At 39.9% G+C, this 20600-nt stretch overlaps 1 protein-coding gene across 1 annotated transcript in view; it reads left to right on the top strand.

The window, feature by feature from the left end:
• Positions 1-20209, top strand: part of TMIE (transmembrane inner ear) — a 680508-nt gene extending 660299 nt beyond the window's left edge. Inside the window, exon 4 of the mRNA XM_044066141.1 lies at positions 19529-20209. Within this exon, the coding sequence (XP_043922076.1) occupies positions 19529-19842 (314 nt within the window). The 3' untranslated portion in view covers positions 19843-20209. The remainder of the gene's footprint in view (positions 1-19528) is intronic.
• The last annotated feature ends 391 nt before the right edge of the window (positions 20210-20600 follow it).

Consider the following 20600-nt stretch of genomic DNA (forward strand, 5'->3'; position numbering starts at 1 on the left):
AGCAGGCAACTATGTATATTTTAGGATAATCCTGGTAGGACAGCTGACCATTATTTGCTGTTAATCAATGAGTCTCTGTAATTGATGGCAGGTGTGTACCCAATAAAATGTAATGCTGTAGTTATATCAAAAGCTGCGTCAATGCAATATTTGCTTCAGCCTGTGCACACATATGCATCTAGGTTGTTGTACGATTTTGTGTCATAATTGTTCCCATAACATATTTGTTTTCTTTACAATTGAATTGCACAGGTTATAGGTCACATGACAGGTTGGCAGGATTTTGAAATTGTCTGTTATGCTCTCATTTTCTATATCACAGATATCTGGCATTCTAACAGGTGTGTACATCATTTATATGCACTGTATAACACTAATTTATACAATATGACCCTAGTTTATGACCGTTGTCTCCCCATTTTGTCAGCCTTTGTCCAGATGTCCTGCAATGACAGGTTGTGAGGTATGCTATAGATATGTGACATCTCCTGCAAATAGGCCCCTGTGATGACCACCGTGATGCAATGCAGTAAACACCACCACCACAACTGAGCATGCAGATATTGCCCAATGGCTGATTGTAACAGTTGTGTGCATGGTCACATGCATGAGCTTAACATGCCTGGGGTACTGGTGAGCCACAACAGGAAAATACCATACTTAAAAGCTTCAGACTGCTGTCCCACATGCAGACCAGAGGGACCTATATAGTTGTGGGGGAGAGGTATTGCCAGCAGATTCACATATGGCATTGATACAAGATGAATGTTACGTTTCTGCACAGGTGCAGTACACACTATGATATTACACAATTTGCTGTCCTTCACCATAGATGTGCACTTGTGTGCATTACTAAACCCCACCCACTAATCCATTTTGCACTCACATATGCATCTAGAGACTCTGTAGAAGACAATTTCACTGCTACCTCATTACATAAATGTGCACTTTGGCTTTAACTGCATGCTCCTCGCCTGTTGCCTGGGTGCCACCCACCTCCACGACTGGTGTTTCACATGTTTGATGTTGTGTGAGGGCTACTACAAGGTTAGCAAGGAGCTCCTCTGTTGCTGTAAGTAAGGCCTGTGTGGCTGGAGCCCCACCGGTAGCAGTACGGTCACTCACTACAGTAGCAGCCCTTTGCCAGGCACAACTTATCAGGTCAGTTGCTCTATGCCTGATTTGATTGCATGCTTGTCCATGGTGGCTCAAGATGTTCACTCTGTTGACAAGATCATCCTACAAGATAGTCCGCTCCCACAGATTTTGCCGGCTATGGCCAAAAAGAACAGCATAGTGTGTTATCACAGCTTCTGTGATGACTGCTGTCTCTGCAGCAGTGTATGCAGGTTGCCTCTGCTTGGTACCTGGAAGACATAAACAGGGAAACATATCACAGGACCTCAGACATTGCCCAGAGTTCTTTACAGAGCCAGCACATGAATATTGCCTATCGTTAGCCATCACTTACAAACACATCATACCCCTGTACCTAGCAGCACTGTATGGACATGCATTGTACTCCTTATCCTGATGTGTCATGGTCCCCCCAATGAGGGCCAGTACATTGCATAAACCACCATTCATCATCGATGTTTGTGTAGAGGGAAAACAGTGGCCATGTTCCTTGCAGATGGGATGTCAATGGTGCTCAGGCTTTGCTTGCCTACATTGTGTAATGGAGCTGGAAACATATGCCTGGGTTCATGTCTGATGCAGACAGGAATGTTATCAGGCCCCAAGGGGACTTGCTTTTGTTAACTTTGATTAGGCAGTTTGCACCAGGGGAGGGGTGCATGTGCTGTGCATATCCACCTATACTGATCGTGAGCCAGGGGGGTGATGTTTGCCTTGAACCTGTCTGCAGCAGGTTGGCTGTAGATATGGTGTCTGTGTATGTGGCGTGATTGACCACCATTACAGGGTGGGTTGGGTTGTTGCTTCTGAGATTGCAGACATATGTTAAGATGGCCTTGTGATTGCCCTCAGTGGATGTGTCCAATTTGTACTCATAGTTAGCCTTACAGTAATCCACCTGTGACTTAATATGTTAATTTAGACAAAGGTCTAATGCTGCCCAGTTGGTGCATGATTCTACTTTTCCCTGTACAGCCAATATAGCATCCCATTATGTGCTTTGTGCATTGCTGCTGTCCAGCAAAGGGGATTACTCTACTTTGGTGGAGACAGGTTTTACAAGTAAGGTATCGCTGAGGCCATACAGCTATGTTGCTGGTCATATATCTGTTTGTAGTCATAACACAGTTGGACACCTCTCCAATTTCAACGTGATACTCATGCTTATTCTAGTACCCATGTCTGTGTCAGGGCAATGCAACAACCATTAGCTGTAAAAGTGTAACTCTGTTGGATGCACAGAAACTAAGATTACACATGTGTACAACATGTACAGCTTATTTACCTGATGTTTTGCATCCCATGTCAGTTGTTAAGATGTAGCCAGGTATGCCTACCCATACATACATATGCACAGGTAATACCTGCTATACATTTCTGTTCTGTGACAGTATGGCATACTGTAATTACACTCTTGCTGCTCAGTCATTCATGCCATCCCGTTAGGGCAGGCCATCTGGAGGACACTGCACATACATGGTGGGCTATGGGCCAGAATTAGTGAATCTTTCCTCATATTGCTATAACACACATATGTCATTTGATAGTACAGTAGCCTTTGCATTCACAGACATACCCTGGAAGATGTCTGACACTCATATGGCAGGTAGAGAGGAGAAAGGCTAGGAGTGTGGTAGTGAGGGTAGGAACTGTTAATGTTGTGAGTATGACTGGTATGGGGACAGAGCTAGCTGATATGATGGACAGAGGAAAGATGGATATATTGTGTGTGCCAGAGACCAGATGAAAGGGGTGTATGGCTGTATGTATTGGAGTCAGGTACAAATAGTTCTATCATGGTGTGTATGGGAGGGGAACTGGTGTACAGGTTAACCTGAAGGAACATTATGCCAAGAGTGTTTGTGGAGGTGAAAAGATTGACGGGTAGAGTCATGTTTAGGAGGCTAGGAATTGATGGTGTAATGATGATGACAGTTGTTAGTGCATATGCTCCACTAATTTTGTGTGTGATGGATGAGACAGATGTACTTTGGAGTGGTTGGATGAAGTGGTGATGAGTGTACCCAAGGGTGAGAGACTGGTGATTGGAGCAGATTTCAATGGGCATGTTAGTGAAGGGGACAGAGGAGAAGCAGAAGTGATGGGTAGGTATGGTGTTAAGAAAAGGAATGCAGAAGATGAGATGGTGGTGGAGTTTGCAAAAGAGGTTGGAAATGGCTGTGGTGAATTTGTAGTTTTACAAGATCGCGGGACATAGGGTAACATACAAGAGTGGAGGAAGATGCACACCGGTGGATAATCTCCTATGCAGGTGGGCCTGTTTGAAGGGGATTGGAAACTGTAAAATGGTGATAGGGAAAAGTGTAGTTAGGCAGCATGGAATGTTGGTCTGTGGAATGATGTTGGTGATAAAGAAGAGGGGGAGGAGTGTGAGGGCAGCACCATGGATCAAATGGTGGATACTGAGAAAGGGTGATTGTGAGGTTGGGTTCAGGGAAGAGTTAAAACAGGCAGTGGTTGGCAGTGAATAGTTAGCAAATATCTGTGTAACTACATCTGAGCTAGTAAGAGAGATGAGTAGAACTAGGCTTGGTGTGACATCTGCACAGAGGAAAGAGGACAAGGAGACCTGGTGGTGGAATGAGGAAGTACAGGGGAGTATACAGAGAAAGAGGTTGGTGAAGGAGAAGTGGGATTGTCAGATAGATGAAGAAAGTAGACAGGAGTATAAAGAAATGGGGTGCATGGCAAAGAGAGTGGTGGCAAAGGCTGAGGATGGGGCATCTGAAGGGTTGTATGTAAGGTTGGACACCAAAGATGGAGAATAGAACCTGTACCAATTGGCTAGACAGAGGCACATAGCTAGGAAGGATGTGCAGCAAATAAGGCTGATAAAGGATAATTGTGGAAATGTACTCACAAGCGAGGAGAGTTTGTAGAGCAGATGGAAACAGTACTCTGATGGGCTGTTGAAGGAAGAGAATGAAAGAAAGAGAGAGAAGGTTGGATGATGTGCATATGGTGAATCAAGAAGTGCAACAGATTATCATGGAGGATGTAAGGATAGCTAAGAAGAGGTTTAAGAATGGAAAGGCTATTTGTCCAGATGACGTACTTGTGGAAGCATGGAGGTGTTTAGGAGAAATGGCAGTGGTCTTTTTAACCGGATTGTTTACTGCAATCTTGGAAAGTGAGAGGATGCATGAGGACTGGATAAAATGTGTTTGGGTACTGATTATGAGAACAAGGGTGGTGTGCAGAGCTGTAGTAACTACAGAGGGATAACACTGATCAGTCACAGCATGAGGTAATGGTAAAGGGTGGTGGAAACTAGGTTAAGAAGGGAGATGATGATTACTGATCAGCAGTACGGTTTCATGCCAGGAAACAGCAGTACAGCTGCGATGTTTGCTTTGAGAGTGTTGATGGAGATGTGCAGAGAAGGTCGGAAGTAGCTGCATTGTGTCTTTCTGGACATAGAGACAGCATATGACATGATGCCTAGAGAGGACTTGTGGTATTGTATGAGGAGGTCAGGAGTGGCCAAGTAAGAATGCTACAGGATATGTACAAGGCTAGTGTGACAGCTGTACATTCTGAGTTGGGAGTGACAGGTGCATTTAAGGTTGAAGTTGGAGTACATCAGGGATCAGCTCTGAGTCCTTTCTTATTTGCAGTGGTGATGAACAGGTTGGCAGACACGAGCAGGCAGGAGTCCCATAGACTGTGCTGTTTGCAGATGACATTGTGGTCTGTAGTGAGAGTAGAGAACAGGTTGAGGAGACCCTGGAGAGGTAGAGATATGGTCTAGAGAGGGGAGGAATGATGGTCGGCAGGACTAAGACGGAATATATGTGTATGAATGGGAGGGAGGAGAGAGGAATGGTGAGGATGCAGAGAGTACAGTTTGCAAAGGTGGATAGGTTTAAATACTTGGGAACAACAGTTCAGAGTAATGGCTTGTGTGGGGGAGAGGTGGAGAAGAGAATACAGGCAGGATGTGGGTGTTTGAGAAGAGTGTCAGGAGTGATTTGTGACAGATGAGTACCATTAATAGTGATTGGGAAGGTCTACAACAGGGTAGTGAGGCAAGCTATGTTATATGGGTTGGAGACATTGGCAATGAAAAAAGGCATGAGTCAAAGCTGGACATAGCAGAGATAATGATGTTAAGATTTGTACTGGGTGTGATGAGGGTGGACAGGATTAGGAATATGTATATTAGGGGGTCAGCCCAGGTTGGACAGCTTGGGGACAAAGCCAGAGAGTGGCAGGATTATGTTGGTTTGGACATGTGATGAGGAGGTATGCTGAGTATTTTTGGAAAAGGATGAGGGTGCCAGGTAAGAGGAAAAGAGAAATGCCTGAGATAAGGTGTATGCATGTGGTGATAGTGGACATGCAGGAGGTTGGTGTGACAGAGCAAGATGCAGAGGACTGGAAGACATGGAGACAGATGATCTGCTGTGGTCACCCCTAACGGAAACAGCCAAAAGAAAGAGAAGATGATGTTGTAATGTCAGTGTTCACAGGTTTCCAATTATGTGCCTGATATAACACAACTATTGATGAAATAACTACAAATATGAGGCAGACATATGGTCAGTGTGCATAACACTGGACATTTGAATGGTATGATCTCAGTATATCACATGCAGATCAACACACACAGCTGTGATAGTATTTCAGTATACAAGTACTCTGTATAGGTCCATCAATTTCTGAGTCAAACATGTATATCATATTAGTATTCACAATTAACATATGGATATCTGCAACATCCCAGTAGCTGGCCTAGCAGTGTCACAGTTAGTACTGTTTAATGCACACGCCAGTAGTGGTCATATGTGAGCCATCCTTTCCTGGGGTGAATCAGGGCCCTGAGCTGTGTTCTATGTCACTGCAGACAGACACAGATGGTATGGCTGTAGGTTCTGATCAACAATATATCAGTACAGAAAGTTCATAGGTTCATAGGTTCATTGGTTCATAGGTAGGTACTAGGCAATCTGCCCAAGGGCATTTATAAGCCTAGCCAGAGTGTGTCGGCTTTTGCCACCCCATTGATTAATTAACTGATTCTCTGTCAAGCAGAGCCAATGAAGTGATCCCATTGGTGTATTTTCTGTTACCCATTCACTCATCAAGGTTTCTCTTGAAGAGTGTTAGTGAGGGGCTCTGCCTAATGTAGTTTGGAATTTTGTACCAAAGCATGGGGAGTCTCTTTGACAGGAATCTATCCCTCCAGCATGTTCTATTTATTGTTGTGGTGAGGTTTAGCTCACTAGAGCACAATTTTTGTTGAGACATAATATTTGTTGAACTTCCTATTTTCCACATTTCCATACCCCCTACTACATTCCATTACATGCTTAATTGTTTGACATACCTGTTTTTTTTTGGTTCGGTTGATATAATCATTCACTTTCAGTGTGTGTATCTGTTGTTTGTTTGTTTGTCTGTCTGTCTCTCACTCTCTCTGAGACAGATGTAGGATATACATCTGTTTTGTGTAGCCAGCAGCTTGCCTTTTGTAGGTAATGAGCAGCTGATGGCCTGTTCACCAGTTGGAGTCCCCCACTTGCTAATTACATGTAGAACAGCTGTGATATCCTTCCTATACCCAATAGCATGGAAACACACTCCTATAACTGAGAACTTCATGTGGGCATTGCCCATTTTCTTTGCATGTGAGGAGAATTTCATGGAGGTGTGTGACAAACAGCATCACAGAGGGTAGCTGGAAATACCTGTTACAACAAACACTGTGAAGACAGCCCAACAAACTGGGGGGAGAATGTTCCAGACATAGGGACAGAATGTAAGTATTGCTGTTATACAGTTGAAGTAATGCTAGTTTGACAGGGTTTGTGTGGATAGGGCTGCTCTGTGTGATTTTAAGTCTGACAGTGTTGACATAACTCTCAATTGTAGGGCTATCCACAGGCTGACCAGAGTTTAGACTGTTATATTTGGTGTGTTACTCTGAAGGTACATATTTTGTGCCCTTGAAAATTCAGTAGCATACTCTGAGGATTGCAGTCAGTAAATGGTAACATCCATGTGTGTTTCTGACTTCATATCCCTCAGAACAGATACATTACAACAAACCCTGTTACACCAGCAACTTTTTCAGTTTATAACAGCAATATTTGAATAATGCCCCTGTGTTTGGGCATCTGCCCCCCCAAGTATGTCAGGCTTTGTCCAGATGTCATGCAGTAATAGGTGGATAAGTATGGTATACCATTAGATAGTGACTTCATTCCTGATAGCATCCCAGTGATGTATCAGACTGCCAGACATGTTATGTGTAGGAGGCCTTATATATGAGGAAGCCTGGACATTCTGTGGGACTCTGTACAGTTGAGAGGTCTTTGTATTTCTGGCGATTTTTGATAGACTGTAGGATTGTGTGACAGTGTATTATGAATGAGTTAATTGGCCTGTGTAGGGAGGGGGGTAGCTGTAAGTGTTATGGGTCCTTTTCTATCTGACTTTTTTCATGCTGCTCCAGTTTCTGCTGCTCTATCCGCTGTATATGTTTGTAGGGGCAGACTGAGACATGCCCCATACCAGTCAGGAGACAAACTACACTGCGAATTGGGCCAGTATATGTAGAGGTAGTGTGTGAGTGGCAAACATGTTGAGATGTTTTGTTCACACAGTCCTTATACTGTACTGTTCCTTGGGATTACTGGTATGTTACTGTGACTGTGGTTGAATTGGTTGTGGGTATGCAGTTTCACATTGGTGTCTGTTTTTCAGTGCTGTGACATCCCTGTAGTGCCTGATATATTGGCCAATGCATGCATAATTCCCCCTAGCAGATTTGGGTTAGTGTTGTGTCAGTCTGACTGTAGTTTGGACAGTGCTTCATGACATACTTAGCAGCTGTGTAGTTTCCCTAATTTGATGTTATGTCCATATATTTGTATGACGTAGTGTTGCCTAGCCCCCATCAGTGTTGTGTATTTCTGGCACATCAGAGGGCTGATGTGAAGATTTCAGTCACTAACTAGTGGGAGGTAATTTAGTGTTGGACTTGTGCTATTTCAGTCAATATATGTTAGGACAGACATGAGGGTGTTACTGCAGCAACTGTGTCAGCTTATCTACTCCAGTATTTCAGATATGTCCCTATTTCTATGGCTTTCTCTCCCCACTTTGTCAGGCCTGGCCTAAGTTTGTTGCCCTAAGGGGTTCTGACCCTAGCTTGGGACTGTCTGTATTGTTGCAGTATGTCCAGGTTTTTATTGCTCATATTTCTGGTCTGTTCCACAGATGCATTATTTTCATATCCCTAGTAAATCACTATGAGGATATGAGGATTTCTGACAGTAAATGATGACATACATTTCATTTTCAGAACTCACATCCTTCAGAAAATGTATGCTGATACAAACCCTGTCACTCTGGCAACATTCTACATTTATAAGAGCGATATTTGAAATATGTCCATAGTTTTGTCCCATTGCCCCCACATTTGGATAGCCTTGGGCCAGATTTCTAGCAGTAAGGGGTTGGTAGTTATGGTTCTGAGGTATGACTCCACTACATGTTATGATCTTATATATGTATAGTCTCTTTATATATATATATATATATATATATATATATATAGATAGATATATATATATATAAATATATATGTGTGTGTGTGTGTGTGTGTGTGTGTGTGTGTGTGTGTGTGTGTGTGTGCGTGTGCGTGTGTGTGTATATTTTATATGTATATCACTATTTATATTATGTATATATTTGTCTATATATATATATATATATATATATATATATATATATATATATATATATCTCTCCATACATATATACATGTGTATATGTATAAATATAAAGCCTGACTGATTCTACGGAATCTTTTCCCTACTGTTGAATGAGTATATGATAGAAAAAGCATCAGTAAAATCTGCAGATCAAATGGAATAGTGGTACATTGCTTTGACTATGGTGTATAGGGCCCTGGGTTCAGGAATTGGCAGGGCTGGTAACTTTGTTGCTCTTACTCCCGCTTACACCTGCACTATTTCTTTAAAAGAAAACAGAAAGGGGTGATAGGAATGTGGTGGAAAAGGGACATGCAGAGGGAAGAACAATATGTAAGATAGCTACAGATGTGCAGGATGGGTGTACAGAAAGTCCATAGCTGTCCATTTCTTATACAGCAACAGCTGTGCATTTGTTCAGTCTTGGGAGGTGAATTTCGACACTCAAACCCCAGAGAGAGAGAGGTGATAGCAACAGAAATGTGTTATTAAACCTGCTAAGCATAGCTGAACATTGCTAACCACTGCCCACAGTTCATTCTCATAATATACCACACTAATGACTTCATTAATTAAGTGTATATGATTTCCCTTACATTACATGGCTGTATGTGCTTTCATTACAGTAGCAATGGGTGTAACTATACTGTATAGGACTCGTGTGTACATGGGTGTTTTCACATGTTATATGCACTCACACATCCATTTTATACCAGCTACACTACCCTGGGTGACAAAAATAACTTACCACATATTTTAATGTGAACATAGCACTTTTAATACTGCTTTCCCATGTAAATTTGGATTGCCTGTTGTATTACACGAACCATGTACACCTGCATGCAAAGCTGAGACTCTGACCACTACACTATCTTGGATTGGTGATTTGAGCTGTATATTTTTATTTATTGCCTATTGGATATTAATATTATATTACTATATTAAATGGAGAGTATTGCAGTTTTTGGCCATGCTATTGAGGACTGCTGTCATTACATTATGCCATGCATTTCAGTTTCAGACTTGTATCCTTCTGAACATTAATGCTAATGCATAACCTATTTTCTATTAACTGTCTGTCTGCCCTCTGTGCAGATGGGATGACACCCATGCTCAGGCTGTGGTTGACAACACTGCAAAATGGGTCTGAGAGCCCATGCCTGTGTTCATGTTGGATGCAGCCAGAAATGGTATCAGGCCTATGGAGACCTCTATATGTTGCCTTTGACAGGGAATTACAAACCTGCTTCCTGATCATGAGGGGAGGGGAGCAGGTGCTGCACATGCACATGTGTACCTATGGGCGGACGGGGGGGGGTGATGTTTACATTTCACCTGTCTGCAGCCAGTTGCCTATATTCATGGCATATGTGTATGTGATGTTATTGGCCACCACTACAGAGCAGATGTGTGTGGTGCCTCTGGAATTGCAGACACACATCTGGAAGGTCTAGTGATCAGCCTTGGTGGATGTCTCCAGTTTGCACTCAAAGACAGCCTTAGGGTACATCACCTGTGACCTTATTTGCTTGTGCAGAACAAGATGACATAGCTTCCAATGATGCACATCTCCCTTCTTAGCCCATCCTGCAATGATTTCCACCTATGATGGTAGTTGTGTATTGCTGCTGTCCACCACAGGCGTTCAGGCTACCTTGAGGGGGTTGATGTTGTCCTTTCAGGTATTACTGAGGTCATAAAGCTATGTAGGTGCCCACATAGTATTGTGGTGTGGGCCTGCACACTACTGCCAGTTCCAATATATGGGACGCCCTTCATGTGGGCCTTGCCCATTTTCCTTGCCTGTGCAGGGGACATTATGGAGGTGTGGGGGCTACAGCTTCACAGCCAGTAGGTGGAAATACTTTACAGGACAGGACATGTGGAGACAGGCCAACAACATGGGGGATAAAGCTCCAGAATTGGGTACAGATTGTATGTCATTATTAATTTTATATACATGGAGGGTTGCTAGATTGACAAGGTTAGTCTGGACATGCATTTACTTGGTGACATGACATCTGACAGTGATATGCCGCTGACATACATCTCAACCTGCATGTTGTCCACAGACTGACCAGATGTTTGCCTGTTATGCTTGGGCTGTTCCTCAAGCAATGTCTGTTTTTATGGGTTGGTAGGATAACTTGAGGATTGTAGTCAGTAACTGTTGACATCCATTGGTGTCCCAGACATCATATCCTTCAGGGATGTTATATTACAACAACACATACTGTTTCAGTTTGTAACACCATTATGCATGGTATGTCCCTCTTTCCAGCCCCCTGTCCCAGAAGTATGTCATGCATTGTCCAGATGTCCTGCACTACAAGGTGCAGAGGTATGATATATCATTAATTATCAACTGCACTCCAGTTATCATGCCAATGACTAGGCAGACTCCTGGCCATGGTATGCAGTGGTGGCCAGGATTATGGTTCCACACACTGGTAAATCTGTGGACGTCTGTACATATGACAGTTATGTATGTCTGGCCATTGTGAACAGACTGCCAAGACTGTGTAGCAGTGTTGTGTGCAGAAGTTTGTTGGACTGGGTAGGGAGAGTAGAAGATGTGAGTGCCATACACCCTTTACCTATCTGACTCTGCTTGCTGCTACAGCAGAACAAGGCCTGATGGGTACAGAGTGATGAAGGCACATTTAAGCATAGTATACTTATACATTTTTATTATAAAATAATATTTATATACACATTATAATTTTATGTTTACCTTCCATGAATTCCCCTATGTGCTTTCATTAAATTATATTCTTGTGTGACTATACTGTATGCGGCACGTCTGTTTATATGGGGGTTTCACATCTTTTCTACACTGACATCTCACTTTTGGAACTGCTACACCACTCTGGTTGAGAAAAAAAGGTTGCTACATAATTTAAGTTTACTCAAATAATTTTAACACTACGTTTACATAGGAAAATAAATTCCCTCTCTTGAGATTCAAACCATGAACATCTGCATTTTAAGCTGTGACTATAGCCACTTCACTACCTCAATTTGGAAATTTCACCTATTTACATTTCGCTCCTGTGAGATCTTTAATCTATGCTAAGTGAACGGCCATAATGTGCTACACTATGTAAATACTAAATACTAAATAGCTGCACTTAAACATTTCTTAGGCTACTGGAAAAAAATATATATATTATTATGATGTTATTAGGTTATATGGGTGTGTATTGCGGTGTTCTGACAACTACTTTGGACTGCAATCATGAAATACTGGCATTGATTTGACTTTCAGGCTTCTATCCTTCAAGGACTCCTGCTAATACATATCCTGTTATCTATCAACTTTCTAAGTGTGTGGGGCTATTTGTCAGGCGTGTCCCTAATGCAGTTTTATTGCCCCCATCATTTGTGCCTTTGTTAACATGAACTGCTGTGAGGGAATGTTGCCCTACATTTGCTTTCAGACTTCTGCCCTTATGTGATTCATGCTGCTGCACGACCTGTCCTCTATCAACTTTCTACGTTTGTGGGGCCGTGCTTGTGGTTTTTCACTTTTCAGGATTTATCCCCCGTTATGTGGGCATTTGCACACATTTCCCGCTTTAGCAGGTCGCAAAAGTGCCATACAGCACTTTAGCGATGCAGGGGATGTGTCACAGAACCTGTAACACACCCTCTGCATTGCTTTTTTATTGTCATTTTTATTTCAGTGTTCATTGACATTGAAATGATCATTTTATCATTTTAGTGCCCGTGGACACTGACATACTGGCATAATATTAGAGCCCAGCTCTAATATTATGCCACTTCAGCTTAGAAAGTGCCGTACGGCTCTTTCTGAGTGCAGGGGGCATGTTTATTGTCCGTGCACTACTCGGACATGCCCCCTGCACTCGTTCATGGTCCATGTCCATTTAGATTAAACAGCAGCGCACCTTCATGTATATGCAAGGCGTGCTGCTGTTCTAAATAAACACAAACCGCTCCATGCAAGAATAGTCTTATTCTTGCATGGAGCTTCGTGAATTCCATGGTTTGTCTTATTCTTTACTTTTTTCAAGAAGTTATGGCCTTCTATATGGTCTGAAGTGCATTTTAAAGATTTTTTTACAACCTTTTCATTCAATGATGGCATGAACAACAATTACAATTAAGGAAATAAATTCCATGCTGCTGTTCCACTTCACTTTTCCTTTAATCCTTTCAGCATACCTTACCTGGCCAAGACAGTACAGTCATAACTGTGCAAGAAATAACTCATTTAAGTCATTGAGTCTAGAGGCCATCAGGAAACCAGAGGCCATAGATTTATGGATACCCTGAGGTTCATTTTAGAGCATTTTGCCAACCTTTTGATCCAGTGGTGGCCTGAACAAAAATCACCATTAAAAAAAGAATTTCAGTCTTTTTCCTTTTCTTTTTCCATAGAAGAAATAAGTTGTGTCCAAGGCTTAATGTTCAGAGCTGACAAAGTAGCAGCTCATAATAAACTAAAAAGACAAATCTTTGAGAAGATAGATAAATTCTATCTGAGAATAATGTCTGTCCCCCCCCCCCCCAAAAAAAAAAAAAAGAAGACCATCACTGTCTGTGCAACCCTCTGCTATTAGATTGGGATAAAATCAGAGGTTCAAATGGCCACAGTCATGTATTTCAAGTGATTGCTGTACATATGCATAGCATGCCTCCTCACTTCTCACCCCTGCACCCCGAAGTCAGACACCTGTGTAAGGGCCTGAAGTGTAATTATGAGAAAAGTGAAAATGTAATAATCACACTAATGCATTCCAGCTTTTTCTCCTAAACAGTACATTGCCAGTACACAAGCTACAGTAGCCTATACATACACCTCTTTGGTCCATCAGAAAAGTAAAAGAAACAATCACTACACTGTCCCCATCCCCCCAACACAGGCTATAATTACCTCCTGTTCATAACTCTGAGGTATGATTGTGAGGAAAATTAAACAAGTAATGATAACACCATCCCCAATCCGTCACACAAGCCAGTGCAAGCTTGTATACATTTCTCTGAGCAGGACTAGTTTTTAATGGGTGCAGCTAAGGGCAGAAGCCATCACAAAGTCCATATCAAAAACTATTTATACAGTATGGGGTGTGGGAGCAACCAGACCCCTAAAAGCTCTAAATATTGGAATGTTCTGTGGACTATTTTATGCCTTATTTATGAAAGATAACTACTTGTCAACCCCCATTTTCGCATGTTCCCAGCATTATTCTGTATGTGCATGGATAAAAATTTGTGATATTTTACATGCATACGCAGACCAACACACTCACACACTGCGCGTTCACCTTTAGGGAGACTGAATGAATGCCAGCTCACCTACTGCATGTCTTTAAAGTGCTAGAGGAAAGCAGTGTGCATGGATAGACATGCATGTAGTCTGGGATGGCATGCCAACTCCACATAGGAAAAAGCCACAGCCAAGAAATGAACCAGAGCAGAACACTGTTACTGGCAATGTTAATCATAGAGCCAATGTGGCAATGAATAGCTGGTTTCATACACTTCTTCTTCATGTCAGACCACTAAAAATAACCACCTATCATGTGAAAGGTGTATATTTGCGGTGGTAAGTGAAAGAAATTATGACTAGCGTGTTACTCTTAAATAGACTGCAACCGCATGCATAATGATAGTGCAATATTTGTGATAGAAAATGAAAGAATTTATAATCAGATTGCCACTCTTGCACTGCATCACCTCCCCCCGACAAGCATAAGACATAACAATATTAGCTTTATACTGATTTCAGCTATTGCACTACATTGTTCTACACTGGTACTGCCATACCAGGTCAGTGAATGCTGTTTGGCAGTCATCAGGAATAATGAATACATGTCACTGCCCCTATTGTCACAGAATGCTCCTGATTTTTCCTCATATTTTCTTCATGTTTCTCATAAAAATTTTGATTTGCTGTAAATCATTCAGGATTACAGACAGTCAATAATGCCAGGCATTTGAGTTTCATACTTTTTATTGTCCAAAAAATGCGCTTTGATTCAAAATGTATATTATTAATTTTAAGTGAATTAGTGTAATATTTAAAAACGTGTTCTTGGTTTTGTGCCTTTATTTTGCCTTTATTTTTGGCTTTGCCCAGAATTCTTGAGCAAAGAAGTTAAACATTTTAGTATCTAATGTCCTGCCAATATTTATAAAACTCTTTGAAAAAGAGAAGACCATCCCTGAAGATCAACATCTGTTCTTAAAAATCTCATGTAAGCACTGAGATTGGTTACTCTCGGCTATTGATCTCCAGAGCTTAACTTGCTCATGTTCATTCACTGATTACCATCTTTATTTATTTTATTTATTTATTTATTTTACATTTGTTGACCTGGCTAGTCTAACTGGATATATGTCCATTTTCAGTAGAGGCCCGAGGAGTAAAGCTCCGAGACAATAAAAGAAAAAAAAATTTATACAAATAGCCCACAAGAAAAGTGGAAATACAAAATAATTACATAAGTATACAATTGATTGGCAGGAATATTATAGCAAAGCCTTTTTTTTAACTAACATATATGAAAAAGAAAACAAAAATTGTTCTTTTTCAGTATATATATATATATATATATATATATATATATATATATATATATATGAAAAAAACAAAAAAATATTTAATGTACATAAGATTCACCCAGCACAGTAGGGAGGTACAAAATAAAGAGAAAAAAATGTTTAGTCACATCAAATATAGAAGGTAGAGAAGTGCATCCTAACAAGGTCATATCAGAATCACATAGGTAATCAGGGAATGAATGATTTATTTTATTTTATTTTTTCACCTCATTTCCCCAACCAGCACTAGCTTTTGTGTTGCCCCACAGAGTTGAAGATGATTATGGTAGCTCCCCAGAAACCATGGATATCACAGGATTCTAAAGCTGGCTATGGTATTAATTTTAGTGGGGAGAATGCCCACCTGAAGGATTTAACTAGGTCAAGAGCATTATGTCAGTGGTAAAGCATTTAATAAAATTATGAATCCTGCAACTTGACAAAATATTTTTACTGCAACTAGAAATGTCTTTGAATTTAAAAAAGAGAGGAAGTGGTTCCAGTTCTTAGGATTTGTCCTTCTAAGTATTATTATCCACCTGATGTATTAAGTACACACGATTGTTGTACTAGCTTTTGTTGGATTGACAAGCATGTAAACAAATATCAAAATATAATAACTATAGTTGGGGCTCCCCGAGGACCAGGGGGCCCCAATGACCCCACGGTTCGCTGGTGCCTAAAGCCAGCTATGTTTTGTCTGCAGCTCTTAGCTCCTGTAGTATAATTCTTTATGAATCCCAGGGTTAGAGTGTGTGTGTGTGTTTGTGAGTGTAAAGAAAACAGACTAAAATTTTACTTGTGTATGTGTCTGTGTGTGTGTGTGTGTGTGTGTGTGTGTGTGTGTGTGTGTGTGTGTGTGTGTGTGTGTGTGTGTGTGTGTGCATAGACTGATGTTCTGAATGATTTTTCTTTTATGTTTCATTAATAAATGAACTTGTACTCCATTCTATTTCAGTCTCATTATTCACATTGTTTTGTGACTTGTTTCACCTCAAATGGCCAAACTGGGACCTTCATACAATTGTGATTTTTTATTTACTCTGTCTTGCACCTAAATTGTACTTGTCACAAAGTGTGACACTGCCTAGAGACAATAAAACATGTAGTTTGTTTCTGTATTCACTCATATGGCTGAGTAAAGAGTCACTGACTTTCAGGATATCTCTGAAATCGGTGATAGTGATTTACTACTTTTACTGTGTTCTGAGATAATTGTAAACTGCTAAAGAAATGTACACTGTGCATTTATTTGTATTCTAGACAAAGTAGCTTTATTTCATTTGTTTTAGGTATGTGCAGTTGTAGTTCTACCAAATTTGTTGCATATCCCCGTGACTGTCTTAATTAGCTGTCAGGTATAGCATCTCTGTCCTTAAAGTTGTGATTAGCAGTTCATTTCTCACAGACCTGTCAAGACAGGTTTAAGCAACTTTAAATGTCCCTTATCACCCTTAATTTCCTGTAATTTGGATAACAGCAACAAGTCTATTGTCAAAAGTAAGAGTACATATCAGTTTGTTTATGTAGTGTTGGAGCATAGCTTACCCCTGCTTGTCATGTAATGATTTAGCTGTACGTGCGTTTTTAGTACTTAAATGACCTATAAAGTTCTAGGCAATGAGAAAGTATGAAAGCTACTAGGGAGTCTGATCTTCTCATAGGATGTCGTTCATTCAAGAGCAATGCAAGATTTGAATGAAAACAAGATGGTATAATCTTTATGACCCATGACCACAAAAAAAAAAAAATCAGGTCACTGAAAGATATTGAGAGGTTTCTGAGTTCTAAGTATACCTAGATGATAGTATTAGTTAAGAGATGTAACTCTAGAAGGAGAGGAACTAATTTAAGGATGGAGTAATCTTTTAAAATCAGATCTCTTCACTATGGATGCTTCTTCCCATCCATAGCATTTTGTATTGAGCATCTTATTAAGGCATGCCAAAAAAAATATTTAGGTTGGAAAAATCCTAATGCTGCAAGGCATAATCAACTTGTAGATATGTGTACTCATGCAGTACCAAGGTCAGAAGTTCTAAAACGAGTAGGACTGTCTCAGAATCATGGGTTGTCAGTCTTGTCTGTGTGTTTAGTGGAGTTTATATAAAGCTGAACTCCTTTTGGACTTTTTCCCTCATATAGTTCTGATCATTGTAATTACCTGTTTAACTTTGACTAATTCATTGTTCTTTTCATAGTTTTTGGGTCTCTGTCATCTTTTTGTATTAACATTGTGCTTTTTTTATTCTGTTTTAAAAAAAAAACTGGGGGATAAAGCATGTCACACAAACAGCTCAACTTTGAGGCCATTGCACTTCATGGGGAGGGAAAATTTCCCTCACATTGACTCTCACTGATTAGTGTGTGTGTTTTGACTGCTTCTTCATATCACACAAGAAGCATTTATATAATTTGACTAACTGCGTGTTTTTTAAAACTTTTATATAGCTATTGGCATCACTGTACCAGAAAACTCCACTAAGTTTGCATTATGACATATTTTCACTATTAGAGCTGTTTGTCTGTGTTGTGATGTAGCAATATCAGTTTTGTGAGGAGATATTTATTTTTGCATTGAATTATTTGGCAAGCACTTTGATATTTCCTACAAGTATTTATTTATTTATTGTAAGTAACATGTTCCAAGACTTGTACTGAACTGTGGTGCTACTTATTAATTCATTTTTAAAGCTGAGTGATTGTTATCATAGTTTGTAGATGGCTGATTGAACTGAGTCTGGGAAAGTATATTCAAGTCACTAATTCTGATATAAAACAAAAAGTAGTCAGAAGTGGTTAAATTCGTAACAAAAAAAAAACTTTTACTAGCTGCATACAAATATACCACAGTTAAAGAAAATTATTAGCATACATTTTTAGATGCAGGAATACCAGCATTAGGTATTTACTATTATGCAACGACCCCCCTCATTAATATTCCAAAATGTGCACGCTGATTGGTCAGCATGCATGTTGTGAATCAGACTTATACTAAGGGAAAAAGGTCCAGTCACCCGGACTTTTTCCATTAGTACAAGTCTTTTTTTGCAGCAATGGAGGACGCAAGATCTCCGTTGCTGTTTAGACACTGTCTCGCTATGTTAAAGAAGTTTAACATAGCGAGGCAGCTTTAAGAAAAGCAACGGAGATTCTCCATTGCTTTATTTAAAGCTGTCTCAGTAAGTTCAACTCCTTTAACATAACGAGACAGTTTGTAAAAAGCAACGGAGATCTTGCTTTCTCCTTTGCTTCCACCCACAGCTCTGATGTACTGCGTAAGCATACGCATGCGCAGTACAGCAGAACTGCCACAGAATACCAGACAGCTGTGGAAGGGCAGCAAGGAGGCATTATACAATGCCACTATTTAAGAAAAGTAAGTATTTTTTTTCTTAAATAATGTCATTGTATAATAGCAATAACTCACTTCTGGTTGTGGGTAATGCTGGATTTACCCATGATTGTCTTTGTTTGGCCACTCGGGCTTCGCCCTCATGACCATACCACACCAACAATAGGTAAATCTAGCATTACCCACACCCAGGCATGGGTTATTGCTATAATATCTAGGCCTTTAAGGCATTTGGAGGTTGACTGAATATTTATGGTAAAGCCTGAGTTTGTAAAAAAGGAGCTACTTGTATGTAAAGATTTGGTGTGAAGAATTCCATTAGTAAAAACATGCTTATTCTATACTATTATTCCCATCCAAAAAGGTTAGACACACTTATTTATTTATTAATATATTTATTTTGCATTCCTAATATACACTACTGTAATCCTTCTGTTACTTTTTGTACTATTTTCAGCTCTTAGAAGATCTTTTTCAAAACTATACTCTATTTGTATTAATTTAAGGATGGTACTATTTAACACCCTAGTGACCCTAGTCACCTGACTTGCACAATGGATCCAATGGTCACAACTTGAGGACCCTATGCACGACCCCAACACTTATTTGGCTCAGTGCCCTAACAAAAATGTTATTTATAACATTCATTTTGGAATTAAATATTACAGTTTAATTACTTATGGCCAAAAATGCTTAAAATGTAATTCTTGTGCTTATTTTACAGCAGCAACACCTGATGCAGACAAAGAGAAAACAGAAGTTCCTAGTGTTTCTGGAAAAGTAGATGCAGCCCAGAACAGCAAAAAGGAAACGGGAAAAGATGCTAAGAAGAAGGAAGGAGAGAAAGGATCTAATCAGAAGGCCAAAAAAGAAGGAAAAGGAGGAGATGAAGAAGACTCGGAGAAGGCAACAGCTGGGAAAAGTGGGAAAAAAGCAGGCACTTCTAAAGGAGAAGGAACAAAATCAGAGGACAGTCCAAAGGGTGGTAGAAAAGGAGGTGCCAAGGCAGGAGGAAAACAGCCAGCATCAAAAAAATAAATGTAGGATTCTTTACCACAATAAAACGCTGTCCTCATGAGTACAACTTTCATTTATTCATTTGGAAAGTCTACTTGTATATTTTATTTGCCTTATATTTTCTGAAAAATATTCAAAGTATTGTAGCCCCATATGAGACAACCTCATCCTGGTGAAAAACTGCAGCTTTTTTTTCTAACGCAAAATGTGTAAATTTTTGTATTTAATATATTTAATGTCAGTTTTTTAAATTATTTTTTTTAAATTGTACAGGCTGAAAAATACATTTTAATAATTTAATCTAGATTTATATAACTCGATGTGGCATTTTTTTTCAAATAAGTTAATCAAAATGTAAAATGTAAAATAAATGAATAATTAAATCTGACTGCATCTGATGTGCTTCTGATGTTGATTCTTAAAATGTAACAATTAGAAAGTTAATTCAGAATGATGTAAAATGTTACCCTTTAGCTCCATATGTAGGAGAGAGCTGTCAGGCTGAAAAGTCAAAATGTAAAGGGCATCTGGCTTGTGATGTACATTCATCTTTCCTATATTTGAAAAATATTACACAATTAGAGATATGAGTTACATTTCTTAGGATCATAATTATTTTGTTTGATAAATATAATTCATCCAAGAAAAGTTTACTCACCAGATTCTGGAGGCGAGTGCATCAAGAAATCTTTAATATACAGCTAATTTGCATAAAAGCAGAGGATACTTCTGTCACTCTCCTACTTTGGACACAATAGAAGAGTCTGCATGGGTTCTGT

This window comes from Protopterus annectens, chromosome 3.part0 (genome assembly GCF_019279795.1).
Source record: "Protopterus annectens isolate FY-2018-M chromosome 3.part0, PAN1.0, whole genome shotgun sequence".
NCBI classification, from domain to species: Eukaryota; Metazoa; Chordata; order Ceratodontiformes; family Protopteridae; genus Protopterus; species Protopterus annectens.